Source organism: Halichoeres trimaculatus, unplaced genomic scaffold (genome assembly GCF_033239565.1).
Source record: "Halichoeres trimaculatus isolate MK-OKI-2021-1 unplaced genomic scaffold, fHalTri1.1 fHalTri1_scaffold_11, whole genome shotgun sequence".
Classification (NCBI taxonomy): Eukaryota; Metazoa; Chordata; class Actinopteri; order Labriformes; family Labridae; genus Halichoeres; species Halichoeres trimaculatus.
The window spans coordinates 9,908,701-9,925,542 of record NW_027437189.1 but is presented as its reverse complement, the minus strand read 5'-3'; the positions used below and the strand labels follow the sequence as shown (position 1 = coordinate 9,925,542).

The following is a 16,842-nucleotide window of genomic DNA, read 5'->3' as shown; positions in this document are numbered from 1 at the left end:
ACAGCGAACTTGTAGGCGTGGGCTGTGTGCGTTTGAAAGCGAGTGTGTCTTTGGTAACAATGAGGACTGTGTGCACTCTAAGTGTCTCGCAGATCCATGATGCAGAAGCAAGAGAAAGAAGAAAAAAAGGGAAAAAAAAGAGAAGAGTTGGGATGAAAGGATCCTCACTGCCTCTCCGGAGGATGATGATGCTGTGGTGCATGCTGATGCAGGAACTGAATTTCATTTTTTCACCGCCACTGAGGCTCCTCTCATTTTCATGCCAATTTCTGTCTCCCTTACAAACTCCTCTGTTAAAAAGTCTCAATGTATTTTGTCTTAAGGGACTTACAGTGAGTAAATGTACTCTAATGATGCTCTTTCCTCACAGAACTCGGTGTGATTCTGAGTCTGGTCTTTGTTAGTGCACATGCAGAGGTTTTTTTTTTCCTCTACTGGGGTTGCTCTGTCTCATTTTGCTGTTATTGTTTGGGGCACCGGAGCACAATGATGTGAAAAGCATCCCTCATAAATTCTGGCAAGTGGAACAACAAGGTGCCATCAGGCCTGTTTTCAAAGAAAACAAAAATAACCTGGATCTGGCATTGAATCTCTTTGTGTCCTCATTTTTTCCCTCCCAAACATGTGTTCCTGTGCAGCTGCTGCTTTATTAATTTGACACTGATTGGGTTCAAATGCTGTTTCTGGCATCTGTGGAGAAAAAGGAACAGGCTGATATGTTTTTGTGCCTCAAAAAAAGATAAAAGTAGGACGCACATACATCCGGAAACAAAGACTTTTAATAAATGAAACAATACTAATAAATAAAGATTAAACAAGTTGCACATTCAAAATAAAATCCAACAAAACGAACATAACACTGAACAGGAAAGTACAGTACCATAGCACAGATTATTAAAAAAACAAACGAAAAAAAGAAACCCAACCCCCTCAGACATTTACAAATTTTCTTAAAAACTTCCAGAGGCAAACATAGACATTGTATAAAAGCATCATACATGAGAGCATTTGTCATCTGAGTATAATTTACAAATTTTATTGAAGGATAAATACTTGAGGCTGATCTTTAACCTGACATACATGTGAGGAAACTGATATTTGAACACATGTATCTCAGATTAAAGAGCAGCATTTTTTTTAGTGATCAATAACAGTGATGAGGTGACGATGAAGCAGTCCATCAGTTCATGGGAAACTCACAAATTATCTATAACTGTAAATAACTTTGAATAGCTTTACCCACATCTCCATTGGTCTCTTCTCTGTTGGTACATCATAGAATAAAAGTCAAGAGCGTCTCTGCCGGCGAATATGGCTACATCAGGCGTTTGTGGAAGAACACTGCAGCTGTCCTTCGTCTGATTCCTTTGACGCAGGGCTGCATCAGTAGGGAGCAAACTTCTGTCTCTCTGGCTTTTTGATGCAGTTGGCTGTGGAGATTTTGGCGGTGTAGGCAGCCAGAGAAGTGTGGGAGGGCGCTGCGGTGACGGCCACGGTGGGGGCCGGGCTGGACAGAGTCAGAAAGGGGACGGACTTCACCCCCAGCAGGCCTGAGAGGGGCAGGGCTCCGTACGGGTTGCCCAACACATGAGCCGGGGTTAGGGTGCCCACGGTGGCCAGGGTGGGTGCAGGGGAGGCAGCTGGGGAGGTTGGCTGGGTGAAGGCCATGTTGAGGTCGACCGGAGCGGCCATGGTGGCTGCCTGGGCCGTGGATTTGGCTGTCTCTAAACTACAGGAGCAGAGAGGATGGAGAAAACAGGGAGGAGAGACAGAATGAAGATTAAAAGGATTATACTGTAAACAGAGGGGGACTCTACACTTCAAAGTGTCTCAACAGGTCTGAAAGAGTAAAATGAGTTTGAAGCTTTCTAGTATGATCCAGTGATGTGCACTGACAGCTTTTTAAAATAAAATAAAATTGACGACACCTATGGTATTATGCCTCTCCTAACCAGCAAAGTTTTAACAATTTCCACCCAGAACGACACAATGAGAGCAGCTAACACTTTAATCCACTTAAAGGAGCTACATTTCTTCAAAATGACTGAAGATATGAACGTTTGGCTCAGAGAAGTGTGAACAAAAAATGCCAGTGTCTTCCACAAAAAAGTGCATTATTGTGTATTAGTTAAGCCCTCCCTGGTTGTTTTTGTATTATTATTTTTTTCAATATACTGTATAAAAAATGGCTGAAATGCCACCTCTCCCAAAGTGAAACCAAAAGCTTTAAAGCTATCCCTACTGACTGGCTCCAGCATGGGTTATGAACTCCATCTCTCTATGATTAAAAAAAAGTGGATACAGGCTACACTTTTAATCAAAATTCACAACAATTTTATTTTTCACAAAAATGAAAGCAGTCGTTTTATGAAGCCATGTTAGAGCTGAATTAGTTAAAGGCTGTTACATTTTGGGCAAAAAAATGTGTTTTGGTTTCAGCATCTTGTGACATTTGGGTCAGTTATTACGTTTCAGGTTTTATTAGATTATTTTTATATCAAATTATAGGTTGTTGCTATGTGTTGGGTTCTAACATGCCCTTATTCAAGTTCTTTTTTTTCTTTTTGACTCTTTTACACTTTTTTAAAATTAAAGTTACTACTTTTGACTCCTTTCTTTTTTTTGCTACATATATTTTGTCCCTTGAGATCTACATTCATTTTAGATTTTTTATCTACACGTGTGTTGTCTTTAATTTTACCTTTAATTTCAATAACTCCTCAGAGCATGTGGAGCTGCATTTTTGCATTAACGTTTTTGTATAGAAAAAGCTTGATTGATTGATAAGAAAGTATTGCAGCCTTGTCACTATTCTGATATATATGGAAAACCCAAAAGGCCAGAACTTGTTCCTTGGGGAACACACTGATGATCTGTAAAATTGTCATTTAAGACCAAAACCTCTTCAGTGATCTGTTGGATAATTGCCAAACTGTTCCCATATCCTTCTATCCTTTTAGCAGTCGGTCATGGTCTACGGAGTCAGATAGTAGGGGCAGATTAAAAATAAAGCAGCACAGTGTTGCTTTTCTTTTCCAGGGTATCGACATCTTTACTGCCAGCCTCGGCGCTGTAACAGTGCTGTACCCTGCACTGAAACGTGACTGTATTTCTGTTTGAAAGATGTTAGCTGCCAGAAATAGTTTCAGCCGTCAGATTTTTTTTTCCAGAGAGAAACACGCTGTCTTCACTTAGAAACTATTTTTACAAGAGGAGCACAGAGCTTCATCACATGGTGCAAAGACATCACCTGAAGCTGGAAAATCAGAAAAACCAGTGAGCTTGTGATGGAGGAGCAGAGGAACAGGTCACAATATCTCCTTTTGTTTCAGAGCTTTGAGTTTGAATAAAACTGTCTTTTATTTGTTTTTTTGGGGGGATTTTTGGGACAAAATTATGACGTCACACTTAGGTTAACCGACTACTTTTCAAGGTATAAAATACGGTCAACTTTTTTTGTAAAGTTTAAAAACAACTCAGGATAACAAAAGTGCTTAAAAAACAATAAGACAACAAAACTGAGATAAAAACCCTAATAAAAGAGCACTCGAAATTATCAGATTAAGTATGAGAATAAAAGAATTAAGAGCCACGATAAAACCGAAAAGCAGTCAAAAACCTGCTGGAAAACAGATAAGAGTTTGTGAGCATGTTTTCATCATCATCTCATTATTTTTTGAGTTCAAACTGTGTTTTTTAAGTGAGCTAGCGTAAAGATGAGGGAATGAAGTCTCAGTTTGGTTGTTTCTTTTTCAGAGTCATATTAATTTGTTGATGAGAGGTGCAATAAAGTTTCTGTAACCTCTCAGGGATCTGTTTTATTTATAAGAATGAAGAGTGATGTACCCCACGAGCCTTTGTGAACTTATCTTTCCAACTAAAGGAGCTTTGGTAAATACATGTCGAAATGAATTTGAACATTTGTCTGAATTTGCAGTTTATTATTATCTAATCTCCACACACGAAGCACTGCAGTGCAGTGGGCTCTTCTGGGTGCCAAAAATTGAGGACGTGAAGCCAATCTCCAAACAAAACAAAAAGTTAATATTCTTTGTTTCGCTCTGTTTTTGGCACCGAGTGAAACAAATCATTGGAGGGTGATTGCAGTGATTGTTGCTGCAGTTTTCTTTCTACATGGAGCTAAATGTGATAAAAAAAAATGGTAGCTCTTCAAATCTGGGTCTCATGTTTAGTTAATGTAAGGAAAAACAAAACAGAGGGTATATGTTGCTTTTTTATGTATTGTGAAAGCAGCTGACCCATATTTTTGGGAGTTTGTGAACAACATAACTCAAAAACTAACAAACGGATCTTGATGAAATTTTCAGGAAATGTTCAAAACAGGATAAGGAAGTAATGATTAAATTTCGGAGGTGATTCGGGTCACTGTCTGGATCCAGGATTCTCTTAGAGGATTCTTTATCATTGTGAGATAGGGCTGTATTCACCATATGTGTGTATAACTCCATATGTATATATAGCTAAATGGTTGGATTGCTTTGCAAAACAATATAAGACAAGGTCACCATAATTTCTGACAGATGTACAATCAAAATCCTAGCAATATTCTGAAAAATAAGATCCAGAATATGAAATATGTACTGGGTCATCATAATTTTCAACACTGTCAGGTATCAAATTATCCTACAAGCTGACAGTCTGCTGAAAGGGAGTATAACATTAAAGTGGGACGATAGTGTTGCATGACAATCATAATATGCTTGGCGATCTGGAGATCTGTGCTCTCTGAGTGCTTTTCTAGTTCATTATTTGTCCCATTTATTTCTCTTTTTTCCAATAACGTATTGCATTTGTATGAGCTGGTTTCGTGTGCAGAAATTTTTTTATGTCATTAGATGAATACCATAAGATAATGCCTCGTGTTGTATCACATTGTTTCTGTTTTGGAGCAGTTTATTAAAACAAAATGCCAGAGCTGCACAGGATTCCAACAAAAACACTGCCACCATGTCGAGTAGCACAGCCAATCTTTCACTCACTCCCTCGAGGCCAATTACCAGCAGCACAAGGACATACCTCATTATCACTTATCACTCTATCGAATGACCTTTGACCCTTTTAAACCAATGCCTCTCTCTCAAGCTTGCACTTGCAGTGATTCATTAGATGTCTGTACACCGGGTCTTACCAAGAGGTAATGAGGTACTGGGCCAGATTGATGCTGACCGGTGTTCCTGTGATGGTGACATGACGGTCACTTGTACCGTCCAGCTGGCTGCCGATCTTGATCTGAGCTCCGGACACCTGCCTGATCTCGTTGATCTTAGTGCCCTGCCGTCCTATGATCGAGCCAATCAGCTGCAGAGGGGAAAAGGCAAAATTGATCAGATCAGTTAGAAGATCAGCTAAAAAAAAGAAGAATTATTTGTTCTTTTGATACACTGAAGAGGAATGGAGGAGAAAAAAGGTCAATAAATCACCAAACAAAGCATTACGTTAAAAAAAGCCAACAGAATTTAAAAAAGGCCAGAAAAAAGCACAAGAACAAAAACTTGAGTGTGCAGCCGGCTTACTGCAAACCACTTCAAAATTTGAAATTACATTGTCTTCAGTGGACTGCTCATCCATCATGCATGTCAAAACCACTTACCCCCCCCTTATACCCCCCCACCCCTGAGTCTCCCTTAATTGCTTCTGCACGTGGTAAAAGAGACCAGAGAAGGCGCATTTGCCTCTCATTAATCTGAGTGGCTAAAAGGTTATTGATTCCTCAGAGTGGTGATGACTTCCCAAACAAATCACTTCCCAAACACACGCCCAGCGAGATGCATCTCCACGCTAATGGAAAAACATAATGGGAAAATAACACCGATATGTAATGTACAGTGCCGTCGACTTCTTTCTCAGCTGGGAGTGGATTAGACAATGACATGGCTTTTTATTGTACTTCAAAATGCATCATCACTTCTGTTGTGCTTTCATTATCCAACCTGGATCCAGGACTATTAACACTGATAGATATTTAACAGAGCCGGAGCCTGAGGAGTGTGTATCAGCTCAAGTGCAGGGTGTCAGGGCTTGGTGACAGGGTTATGCTGCCAGATATGCATGTGAGTGGGGCAGACAGTGATGGAGTACTCGTTGTGTGTATGTGTGGGTGTGTGTGTCAGCTTAACAGCAGCTAACACATAGGTAGAAATACATGTTGTGCACACACACACACAGAGTTCATGCTGCACTTGTCCCTGCATTTCACATTCCTTTCCTGAGAAGTAAGCAGCCTGTTCCACAATGTCTGATTTGTCACACAGCGACCTGGTTGGTCCACCCGGCTATTATTGGCTCAGCAGTTTATTCACAGGACAGAGGCGGAACCAGAGAGCGAACAAACCTAAAGAGCAACTCCAGAGACAATGGCCACTACAGACCTGGCATCACAGATAACACCCCCTCCTCCTCTCCCCAACCAACACCTCCCCTCCGAGACCAAGAATCTCCTCTGGACGCTGGGCTTTTAAAGCAGCTGTCAATAGACGCCAGCTGTCATCAGCTCACCCACTTTGGTGCGCATGACCTCAGACAACAGCATTCCTGTATGAACAACCTTAAAAAAACACTTTAAAAATGCAGCCCGGGCTAAATAAATCACACAGGAGGCACCTCAGGTATGCTGGCTGTGGCGATTATTTTTCCTGAGTGTACGATCATTAAAGCTGCTTCTGCTCTTCATATAAGTGGCCTACATTTTGTTGAGTTCCTGCTGAGGCAGTCATTTGAAAAGGACAACAGGAAGAGGGATGGTATGTTGAGGGTGCAGCCATTTTTCTTCCGGCTAAATCTTCCTCGTGCAGAAGAAGTACGGGATATACTGCTGACGGGGGTGTAAGCAGTTTTAAATGCGTCTGTGTGTGTGAAAGTCTTCTTCTGTGTTCGGTGCATGTGAGCACACAGAGCTGGATTGTGTGGTCGGAGCAGGGTCGGCCTGAGGGGGGACGGAGGGCTGAGGAGGCTCAGTCATGGCTGTAAGTCCTCTCTTGTGGAACAATGGCAGGAGCTTACAGCTGTCCCTGTCACGTATAGAACTGGACTCCCTCAGTCCTCTGATGCATTGTGCCACTCGCCACACGGGGGTTTACATGGAGGAAAAAAAAACCTACAGGCATTTTAGAAATGTTGCTGATGGGTTGTGCCTATAGCCTATACCGTACGGAGAATACTCATCAATCTCTTTTGTCTATTTTAAAGCAAAGATCACAAAGCTCAAACGGCTGTGCTCCTGTCAGGCAATTACTGCTCTGCCTTTACTGGTACCGACAAATGAAAACTGTTTTATTAAGGCTTCCCTTTAAATGAAAGACCAAGAAAGCCACTATGTAACAAATCCAAGATTAACGTCAGAATACTGTTCTTCTACATTAAGAGAATTAAAAACTTAAAAGAATTCTGGAAAAAAGTCAAAATTTTACAATTTTTCACTGAATTTTAAGATTAATATCAGAATTAAGAGAAAAAAATGGGTCAGTCAATTTACAAATAAAAAACACTTTGCAACAGGAAAACCACAACAACACAACCATTGTTTTCTTTTTTAACTTCAGCTATGATAAATATAGCTTCATAGAGGTTTCACCTTGTGATATCCTTCCTGGTATTTATATTTCAATGATATTTACGGTGATGTGTCATCTTATATTTACCTCCGCCAAGGAGGTGATGTTTTTGGGAGAGTTTGTTTGTGAACAACATAACTCAAAAACTAACAAACAGATCTTGACGAAATTTTCAGGAAATGTTGAAAATGGAATAAGGATGAAGTGATTAAATTTTGAAGGTGATCCCGATCACCATCTGGATCTAGGACTTCTTTAGTGAGATAGGGCCGTTTTCACCATATGTGTTTGTAACTCCACGATAAATGGTCGTAGTGCTTTGCAAAACAATACAAGACAAGGTCACAATAATTTCTAATGATAACAATAATGATCCAGATCCTGGCAACATCTGGATACTAAAATCTGGAATACAAAATATGTACTGGGTCATCATAATTTTCAACACTGTCAGGTAACAAATTATCGTACAAACCTGCAACTAACACCAAATTGTAGCAGACAGTCTGCTGAAAGGGAGTATAACATTAAAGTAAGACCAAAGTGTTGGTGACAATCACAATATGCTTGGTGGAGGTCTGGACTCTCTGAGAGCTTTTCTTGTTAGCTTCCAGAATCAGCCGTGTCATAACGTTAGCATTATAGCTATATTTATCATAACTGTAAAGCTCAAAAAAGAAAACAATGCTTTTCTTACTTTCACAACTTTTTCATGTCTGTAGGGATAACTAGTTGACCTCCTTTAACTTCTGTCCTGTTGTGCCTTTTGCATTCATGATTTTTCTTGGTGTGTTTGTGTGTTTTCCATTTGCAAAACATTTTTAATTTGCAAATCATATAACCTATCAGCATACTCATAATCTTTAGCAATTACAGTATAAGTCCAAAGCTTAAAAAAAATAAATAAACATCCAACTGTTTAAAGCTCTTGTGAGGATCTTTTACAGTCTGTGCTATCGAACAAAGCAATTTATGAGAATGAATTTGTCTTAAGAAAATATCTCCTCCTCGTTTTTTCTTTAAGGTCAAATGCTTTAATTGTTAATCATTTTGAGTATGACTATGCAAAGAAAGTTTGTGTTAGCATTGTGCAGTTCATCCCTTAGTCTGACGTGTACACCGCCTGTGGTTTCAAACACAAAAAATAAATGCCTTTGAATAGTTCCTCCTTTATTTGAAGGTCTTGTTTTCTTTTTTAGGTCATCAGGAGAAAACAGCATTACTCTCAGTCTGATTCATAACCAGCCACAAACATCCTCATGGGAGCTTTAATGAATTTTTAAAAATAGGAAATTACATCCTTTTAATCGAGTAAGAAACTGTCAGGAGATATATTACATTGTTTGGGCATTTTTACAGGACTCACAGAACCATATTTCCTTCTTTTGGGTGATTATTGTTATGTTCTATACTGGTTACAACTATGCAAATTAATTCATAAATTATAAATGGGCTAATTATAAATTTCACTGCAGAGGGAGGCTTTTCTTCTCCCCCACTTTCCCAAAATTGAAATTCAATAGGAAGCAAATTACTGCAATTAACAGCCTGATGCTTTCCGTCCGAAAGCAGCCCAGCTTACTTACAGAATGACCATCTAAAGAGGAATTTGCTCAGACTTCTCCTCCTCTCAAGTGAACCTATGGGTTTGTGATTTCCACTTTCAGTTTGGAGAGACATCTCATCAAACCCTGGCGGAGGCTAAGTGAAGAGGGGAAAGGATCTTTGTCTGTTTTCTTATTGGCTGTTTTGACAGCAGACAGCCTCTAAGTAGGTCAGGGAACATGAGAGGATTTACTGAGCACTCATGGGAGTCACTCTAAGACACTGCAACTGCAGCACAGACAATAATGCCAAAGGATCCATATCAGCTCAGAATCCCTTTAACCTTGGGTTAGTCTGAGGTTAGAATAATGGGGATAATTAGGAAGTTGCCAACATGTCTCCCGTCTCGTTTGAAGTCTCTGCAGATGCAGCTACGGCATCTAAAAATCTCCCTCGCCTGCGCTGTGTGTACATGTGAGATGAGCGATGAGTTCCTGTTTTTTTTCCTTCTTCTTGTTTGTCAGACGTGAAAGCAAAAACAACACAAAAAATAAAAAGTCTAAAAGTAAGCTGTTGTTCTTCTTACATCATTGGGAATAAGCAGCTCCTGAGATGTCTGAGAGTTGGAGTCCATCCCTGATGAGAGAAAATACAAGCATCCTCAGAACCAAATTGACATATCAGACATTTATATTATTCATTGAACTCCTTTAGTCAGTGAATCCACACAAAAATACACCATTCACATGCTGGGAAATAAAAAAAACCTTTGAGCGGAGAAGTGCTAGATATAGTAAAGCAGTTAATTTCCATTTTAATGGACTGATGTTTAACGCGGCACTCATTCTTTCCTCTCACCCAGTTCTCCGACTCTGCCGAACGTATCATTTCACATAATGGTTTCTATGAGTGAGCTATAAAGCCTCTTCTCCTCTCTCCTCACTAACACAAGCTCATAATCAGTGCGGCTAATGTAAGCGATTCTTTTCTTCTCATGTCTAATGCAGGTTGAAAATCGGAGGCAAGTTACAGATGAAAGAGCAGCGCAAAGACGAAAAGCCGAGACAGTTTGCTTTATTCAACCATTTGCTTGACTGCTGGGACAAAATCCAAAAGTGATACCGATCTGTTATCACTGACATACATACCAGGTATCATAGTGGAAGCAGGCTGGGCAATGGGACTCAGGCCTTGCTGCATAGACAGCTGATGTAGCTTGGCCAGCTGCAGGACAGAAAGCAGAGCATAATGCACTAAAACCGTAAACTACTCATGTTGTGTTTAATTATGATATTTCCACAGATGGCCATACCTCTGAGTGTGGAATGCCATATTGGTTTTGCAAAGTGTAGGCCTGGAAGAGGAGAGCATCCTGCATTAGGTAAATTACAACCATAAAACATCACACACAGGCAATAAATCTGCAGCCTCTTAATGGAAGTGCTTCACTGTCAATACCGGCCTATTTTTCACAATAAGAAAAATGAGTTTTTACAGTTCAGCCCAGAATTTATAACAGGAAGAGTTCAGCCAAAATGGCCGTAATTCGGAAGCCTACATTTCTGTCAGCGCAGAGAGGAAGTACAGTTTGAAGATTTTTGTCCAACGTCAGAGTTTCTGCCTCCACCCTCGATGCAATGTAGGTTAATGGAAGTTTGTTCTCCCAGCATAAAAGATGAAATATAAAATATTCAACGGGAACATTTCTTTCTAGACAGCGTGTACCCGTTTCTCGGGATAGTCCACAGACCTCAGTGTAGGCTGCTTTTATGTGGACTGTGAAGTAGATTTGTGAAGTTTTGGTGGAGTGTCCTGTTAAAAAAGGTCAGTTTTTAAAGAAGACACAGGATTTTCTCATTTGTGTGGGTGATGTGTTTCATCAAACTAGTCTTATTCTCTTGTAAAGACACCCTCCTTTTGTGCCAAATAGTTTTAAATGAATAAAAACGTGTGGTTTTTTGTCCTTAAAATCGACTTGCTTTTTTAGATCAATAAGCTCTCATTTGTTTTTAAAGAACAACCTTGTTAAACAGGTTAAAAAAACAGTAATTGAATCTGATTTTTTTTAAAATAATAATGTTTTGATGTGTGGACTATAAATGTATTGTAAGTAAAAATAAAATGCATTCAACTGTCTTATACTCAAGACTAAAGCTGACAGATTTCAAATTTCCTTTTTGTCTCAGAGCATGATCAGACTCCAAGAAGCTATCAGGGCAAAGAAGCTTAAATTGTTTATACGACATGCAAAATAAAACCAGAGGTGAATTATTTAGCTCTGCTGCCCCTTTAAAGGATTTGTCAGAAGCATTCATTTAACGGAAATGGTTCCTGCTTGGTGCCGTATCAGATCATTTATGGAATCCTACTGGCTGGCTCTGAGTGATGCAAAATTCAGGCCTGAATCTATCTCCGGGAATATCATCCTCCCGAAAGATGCAAAATAAATATCCTACTTAATTTATACAAACAATCTTCAATATTTGACCCGCGCTGTGCCTCATTTCTTAGCAGTAATCTGTCTCCCGCTCATTCTTGTTTCTTTCATCTTCTGCGGCTCTACCTGCATCACCCATCCCCCCCGTCACACTGAATAATGCAGACTCACATATGTTAACCCCCTTTTCCTCTCACTCATTTCATCCTCACTCTCTGAACACTTCAGCTAAACTCTATCATTCTTTGTGTCTATACATCTGTGTCCGTCTATCAATCACTGAGTCTGTCTCTCCATCTGTCTCTCTATCTGCCTCTCTATCTGTCCTAATTCGATTCTGCCTGACGCCAGCAGTCTGGCTACTATTCCTATGTGGTCATAAACCAGAGAGGAGATCCCGGCCATTATGGTGCATGAGCGCAGCTTTGTTTTTATTAGGAAGGAAGAAAAACAGATGAAATCAGAAGCAATAATCCTCTCATTTGCAGCATGAGTGATCAAAATTGTAAACTTTTTAAAACTCATTACCCACAATTACGTTTTTTTTCTTTCTGCAAATCTATGGCCTGATTTGTCAGAGGCTTATGTTCCCATTCTGATATTATGACCATGTCTGCTATTGCTGTCATGGGAGGAATATTTGTAAAGCCCAAATGTTTCTGGTGCAGAGCTGGGCAGGACTTAAAAAAGAGCCGGCAGAGCTGCGGTGGTGCTGTGTGATGGCATCGAGTTTCAGGAGGGGGTTATAGCTCTTATGACGGGGGGGAGAACAATAGCTACAGCTTACACTCAGCTGTTGTTTTTAATACCTCGTGCCAGATGATGGGGCTGTGTAAATTTGGACATGCCACACAAGCCCTTGCTCTCACTTGCCGCTCAGATCCACACAGACATTCAACTCACTTCAGCGCTCCACTTTCAAGTTAAAGACAAACGTTTGAGAAATGCAGACATTCTGTTGTTTGGAGAACCATTCATTTACCTGCTGGAGATCCAGGCCACCCTGTGTGACTGAGTAGAGAGGGTGGGGTGCAAATTCTGACGCCTCAAACACCTTCAACACAAGGAGAAAATATACAGCTCATTACTGATAAATCTTGGTATTTATATCTGCATACAGCTTCTATTTTTGCAACCAGAGTGATGATTGGAGGGAGTTAATATGTGCTTACAAGCTAAAACCCTCTGTGGTTAATTTGATGTCAAAATAATGAGTAAAAACTTCAAATTCCACATTTTCAGGCGCTCACTGCAGATCAAATTTGTCCCGAGATGGTCTCTGGTGGCTGCATTTCTGACACTTTAACACACCTAACAGGCTTATAGGCCATGACTCATCCTCAGACCCTTTCCCCATTCCACTTCATTTCCTCCTCTGACAAATTATACAAACATTCCTTATCACTGAGCAGCCTTCATTAAAGCCTTCTCCCAGTGACCACTGCCGCGCCCCGGGTTTAATTTGATAGCTTATTATGGGGAATATCAAAAACACAAAGCCATTCTGTAAATTGAGCGGAGTCTGAGGCAGCACAAACAGCGTCAGAACTGCTGACAGCTATGCAGAATATCTGGCTGCTGCTGTAGCTGCAGGAGACGGCAGGCAGACCTCCAGGCTCACTCGCTAATCTTGTGACTTGCTCCATGGGAGGGCGGATATCTGTCCCTTCTCAAACAGCGGCATCTGCACCACTCAACCCCACTCTCACACACACTCAAAAACCCACCCAATCCCTCACCGAGGAGCACCTACACGAGTCGTGTCCACAGTCAGCCAAGACATCTCATCGATGGTGGAAAAGCTCAGTGATGCTGATTTATGGTGCAGTATCTGTTTGGATGTTAGCACGTTAGCCATGAACGCTAATCTGCAGGTTCTCAAAATTTAAAACCTCGCTGTTATGGATTAAATAAAGACTGTGTGACAGCTTATCACTTAGGTTCAGACTAAAAATCTCAAGTGATCAAAGCAAGAATTAGAAGTACCTTATTCTATTCTATGTGTTTTCAGTAAGATGGGAAGATTTCCATGAGACAACAACACGAACAGAATGTGTCTAGAGACAAACCCCAATAATTACAAAGATACCTTGAGTCCTAGTTTTTGAGTCATTAACTCATTTGTAGTGCCATTATCAGGTTGAAAACCTCACCCACCAGAGGAAAAAACAACACTAGTGACAAGCTTGACTTTGTATGTAATCGCGCCGCAAATTCGCGTTTGGTGTGGCCGTACCATTAGAGACAAACAAAATGTCAGCTAGCCAAAACCAATAACCTTAAAATGTTCAATAACATGTAAAAAGGTCATTTTTAACACGCCACATTTCTAACAAAGAGGGTAAGTAGAGAAAACATTGTCAGGCATTATCTTAGGCTCTGTTTTGATTTTCTTTTGGATAATCTTCCTGCTGTATGGCCAGAGGTGAATACCGTATTATTTATAAAGGCTGAGCAATTAACTTAAATTTCATTGGAAATACACCACAGATGCAGTGGCAGCTGGCTAATAGAGAGCACTTGGTTGCAATCCTCCTTAGTGGAGAGTGTTTTTATGTTTATCTTTTCTTATTCCGCGAAGGACGTTATGTTTTTGGGAGAGTTTGTTTGTCTGTGAACATCATAATTCAAAGAGTAACAAACGGATCTTGATGGAATTTTCAGCAAATGTTCAAAATGGTATAAAGAAGAAGTGATTAAATTTTGGAGGTGATCCAGATCACCATCTGGATCTAGGATTTTTTTTAAGGATTCTTAATCATTGTGAGAGAGGGCCGTTTTTATCATATGTGTATGTAACTCCATGATAAATGGTCAGATTGCTTTGCAAAACAATACAAGACAAGGTCACCATCAGTTCTGACGGATGTTAAAGAACCATCCAGGTCCTGGGAATATTCTAGATACTAAGATCTGGAATATGAAATATGTACTGGATCATCATCATTTTCAATACTGTCAGGTAACAAATTGTATTGTACAAACCTGTAACTAACACCAAATTGTAGCAGACAGCCTGCTGAAAGGGACTAAAGTGTTGCGTGACTATCACAATATGCTTGACGGAGGTCTGCACTCTATATAAAATGTATATATTAATTGTTGTTTATTTGAAATATGGGAAACAAGTGTTCAACTTTGAAGGCATTTTTACTCTACCCCTAAAGCAGAGACAAATAGCCAGTGAAGAACTGCTGCTGTGGCAAGATACGCACACTACAAGGTGAATTCGGCCAATCAGCTTCAGACAAATTAATCCCTCAAGACTGATTCTGAATTTGCCCTTTGGGTGAATTTGGGTAGTCGCTGAGGTTGAAGTTTGATGGCATTGATGGACGCTGACACTGTAAACAACTCTGTTAGCTCTCATCCCAAAAAATCTTTTTGAGAGGAGAACTTTAAGTGAAAAATTACATATGAAAGAAACTGGACCGGATCAGCTTGACATTAAAATCATTAAACAAGTGAGGTGAGGTTATGTATGCCTTTCAGTAGTATGTATAAAAATACTAACACTTTTTCACAAAGCACTGGTATCCTGAAGTTTGAAATCATAATGGGATGGTTGTTAATAACTGAGTTTGGCACAGCATAGCCCCACCTTGAATATTTTCACCAGCTGCAACTGCACAGATGTCTGAGTTAATGCAATACACAACAAATTTGATTTATGTATAAACATGGTTATATTTGACCAATGAGATGGAGGCCAAGTTTCTGCATTTGCACTCACTGTCTGTGCGACTCTACTTCTGAACACTGTAGGTGGCATGTGAAGGAAACTGGGGGATTTTCAGTCGTGACAACCTTTGACTTTGTTTACTTGACACGACACAAACGCCTTTCCTGCACAATGAGCTCCCCTGAATGAGAGTGGACACTTCACATTTACTCACTAACCACACAGAGGACTCAGCTATTCTTCAGAAGCACATCAAGAGTATTATAATCGATAGTCATTTTGCCCCTTTCTGAATGTCCTGTTGATTGCTCTTTGTTGTTCATCGGCAGGGCATCGATGAAACAATCTGGTGAATAACTTTCTTCAAGCAAGTTAAAATAGAAGCTAGAGAGATTGCAATACACAAAATAAATAGAAAATGAGAGAAAATGTGTTTTTCATTAATATTTGTTATTAATGCGAAAAGTAATGTGTCTATGTAGTTAGTCTGTAATGATTAGATTTTGCTGATACTTGCACCGGGTGAAATGTTATTTTCTCAAAACAAGATCCAACCCAGACCTTGCATTGCACATTATAAGCTTCAACTGCTACATATTGCCTAGCCAAACTAGCAACTGTGACTCATAAAATAATAATCAAGCACAAACCCTCAGCTCTCTGAAAGTTACATCCCTGATGTTATAAAAGATCTAATAAAAGCTTGGCATGAGAAGAGCACCAAAAGGATTTCTGCACACATCGGCATACCAAGTGTCCCAATCCCAAAGCTTTTCTTTTCTTCCCGATGATACATCTCTTCTTATTGTCTGTACTCACTTCTAAAGGTTCAATTTTTTTGTCTTGCAGCTTACAGAAACTTAGTTCTGGGCTCTTAACCCTGCTGGAAGTGCATCCAGCCACACAGCAGGTTTTACACCACTGTATTTTACGTGTTTTGTTTGCCAGTAGGGAAAAGGAAAAGGAGGAACCGTCACTGAAGAAAAATGTGATGGAGAGCAATGAATTGTTTTTCCCTCTGGATGTGGCAGGCTTAATTGTTTTTCATTCTCTACTGACGGGACTGCTCGAACTGATCAAGATATTCATGTGTCCCACAAAATGAACTGCGACAACTTTGCTTGTCCATCACTTCCTTTTCAATACCTCCCCCGCAGGTCAAATCTGAGTGGATTCAGTTTTGTTTAATCACTGCAAAACTACAAAAAAGAGGGAAAATAACCACCACATCATGAGATATGCTGTCTGACCTTGTCAGAGGATTACAATTTTTGAATGTCAAAGCAAGAAGTGACATTCTCATCAAGCTCACAGAGCTGCTACCATGGATACCAACTCCTGATTTTGTTATGTAATGGCCTCTAACCCCCTCTAAGCCATCTCATTTTCTAAGGAATCTGTGATGTTGTTTGGTACGCATCCTCTGTTTCTGACGCATTAAAATTTGAAAGTATGCAGAAAATTTAATACCCATGTGTCCCAGGAAGGCATCTCGTCCCCCTCACCCATGCAGAGGGGTACACTGTGAAGATCTGTGAAGCAAGGGTGGGTCTGTTTGGGCTGAAGCTCCACAGGATTTATCTAAAGCCCCAAAACTTACACATTAT

At 40.1% G+C, this 16,842-nt stretch overlaps 1 protein-coding gene across 2 annotated transcripts in view; it reads right to left on the bottom strand.

Annotated features, from left to right (window-relative positions):
• Positions 1-767: 767 nt before the first annotated feature.
• pcbp4 (poly(rC) binding protein 4) overlaps positions 768-16,842 on the bottom strand; it is a 54,882-nt gene continuing 38,807 nt past the window's right edge. For both annotated transcript variants that reach the window (XM_074680863.1, XM_074680864.1), the window contains 6 exons: positions 12,536-12,607; positions 10,429-10,470; positions 10,265-10,340; positions 9,703-9,752; positions 5,150-5,319; positions 768-1,729 (listed from right to left, as the gene is read on the bottom strand). In XM_074680863.1, the coding sequence (XP_074536964.1) occupies positions 1,384-1,729; positions 5,150-5,319; positions 9,703-9,752; positions 10,265-10,340; positions 10,429-10,470; positions 12,536-12,607 (756 nt within the window). In that variant the 3' untranslated portion in view covers positions 768-1,383. The remainder of the gene's footprint in view (positions 1,730-5,149; positions 5,320-9,702; positions 9,753-10,264; positions 10,341-10,428; positions 10,471-12,535; positions 12,608-16,842) is intronic.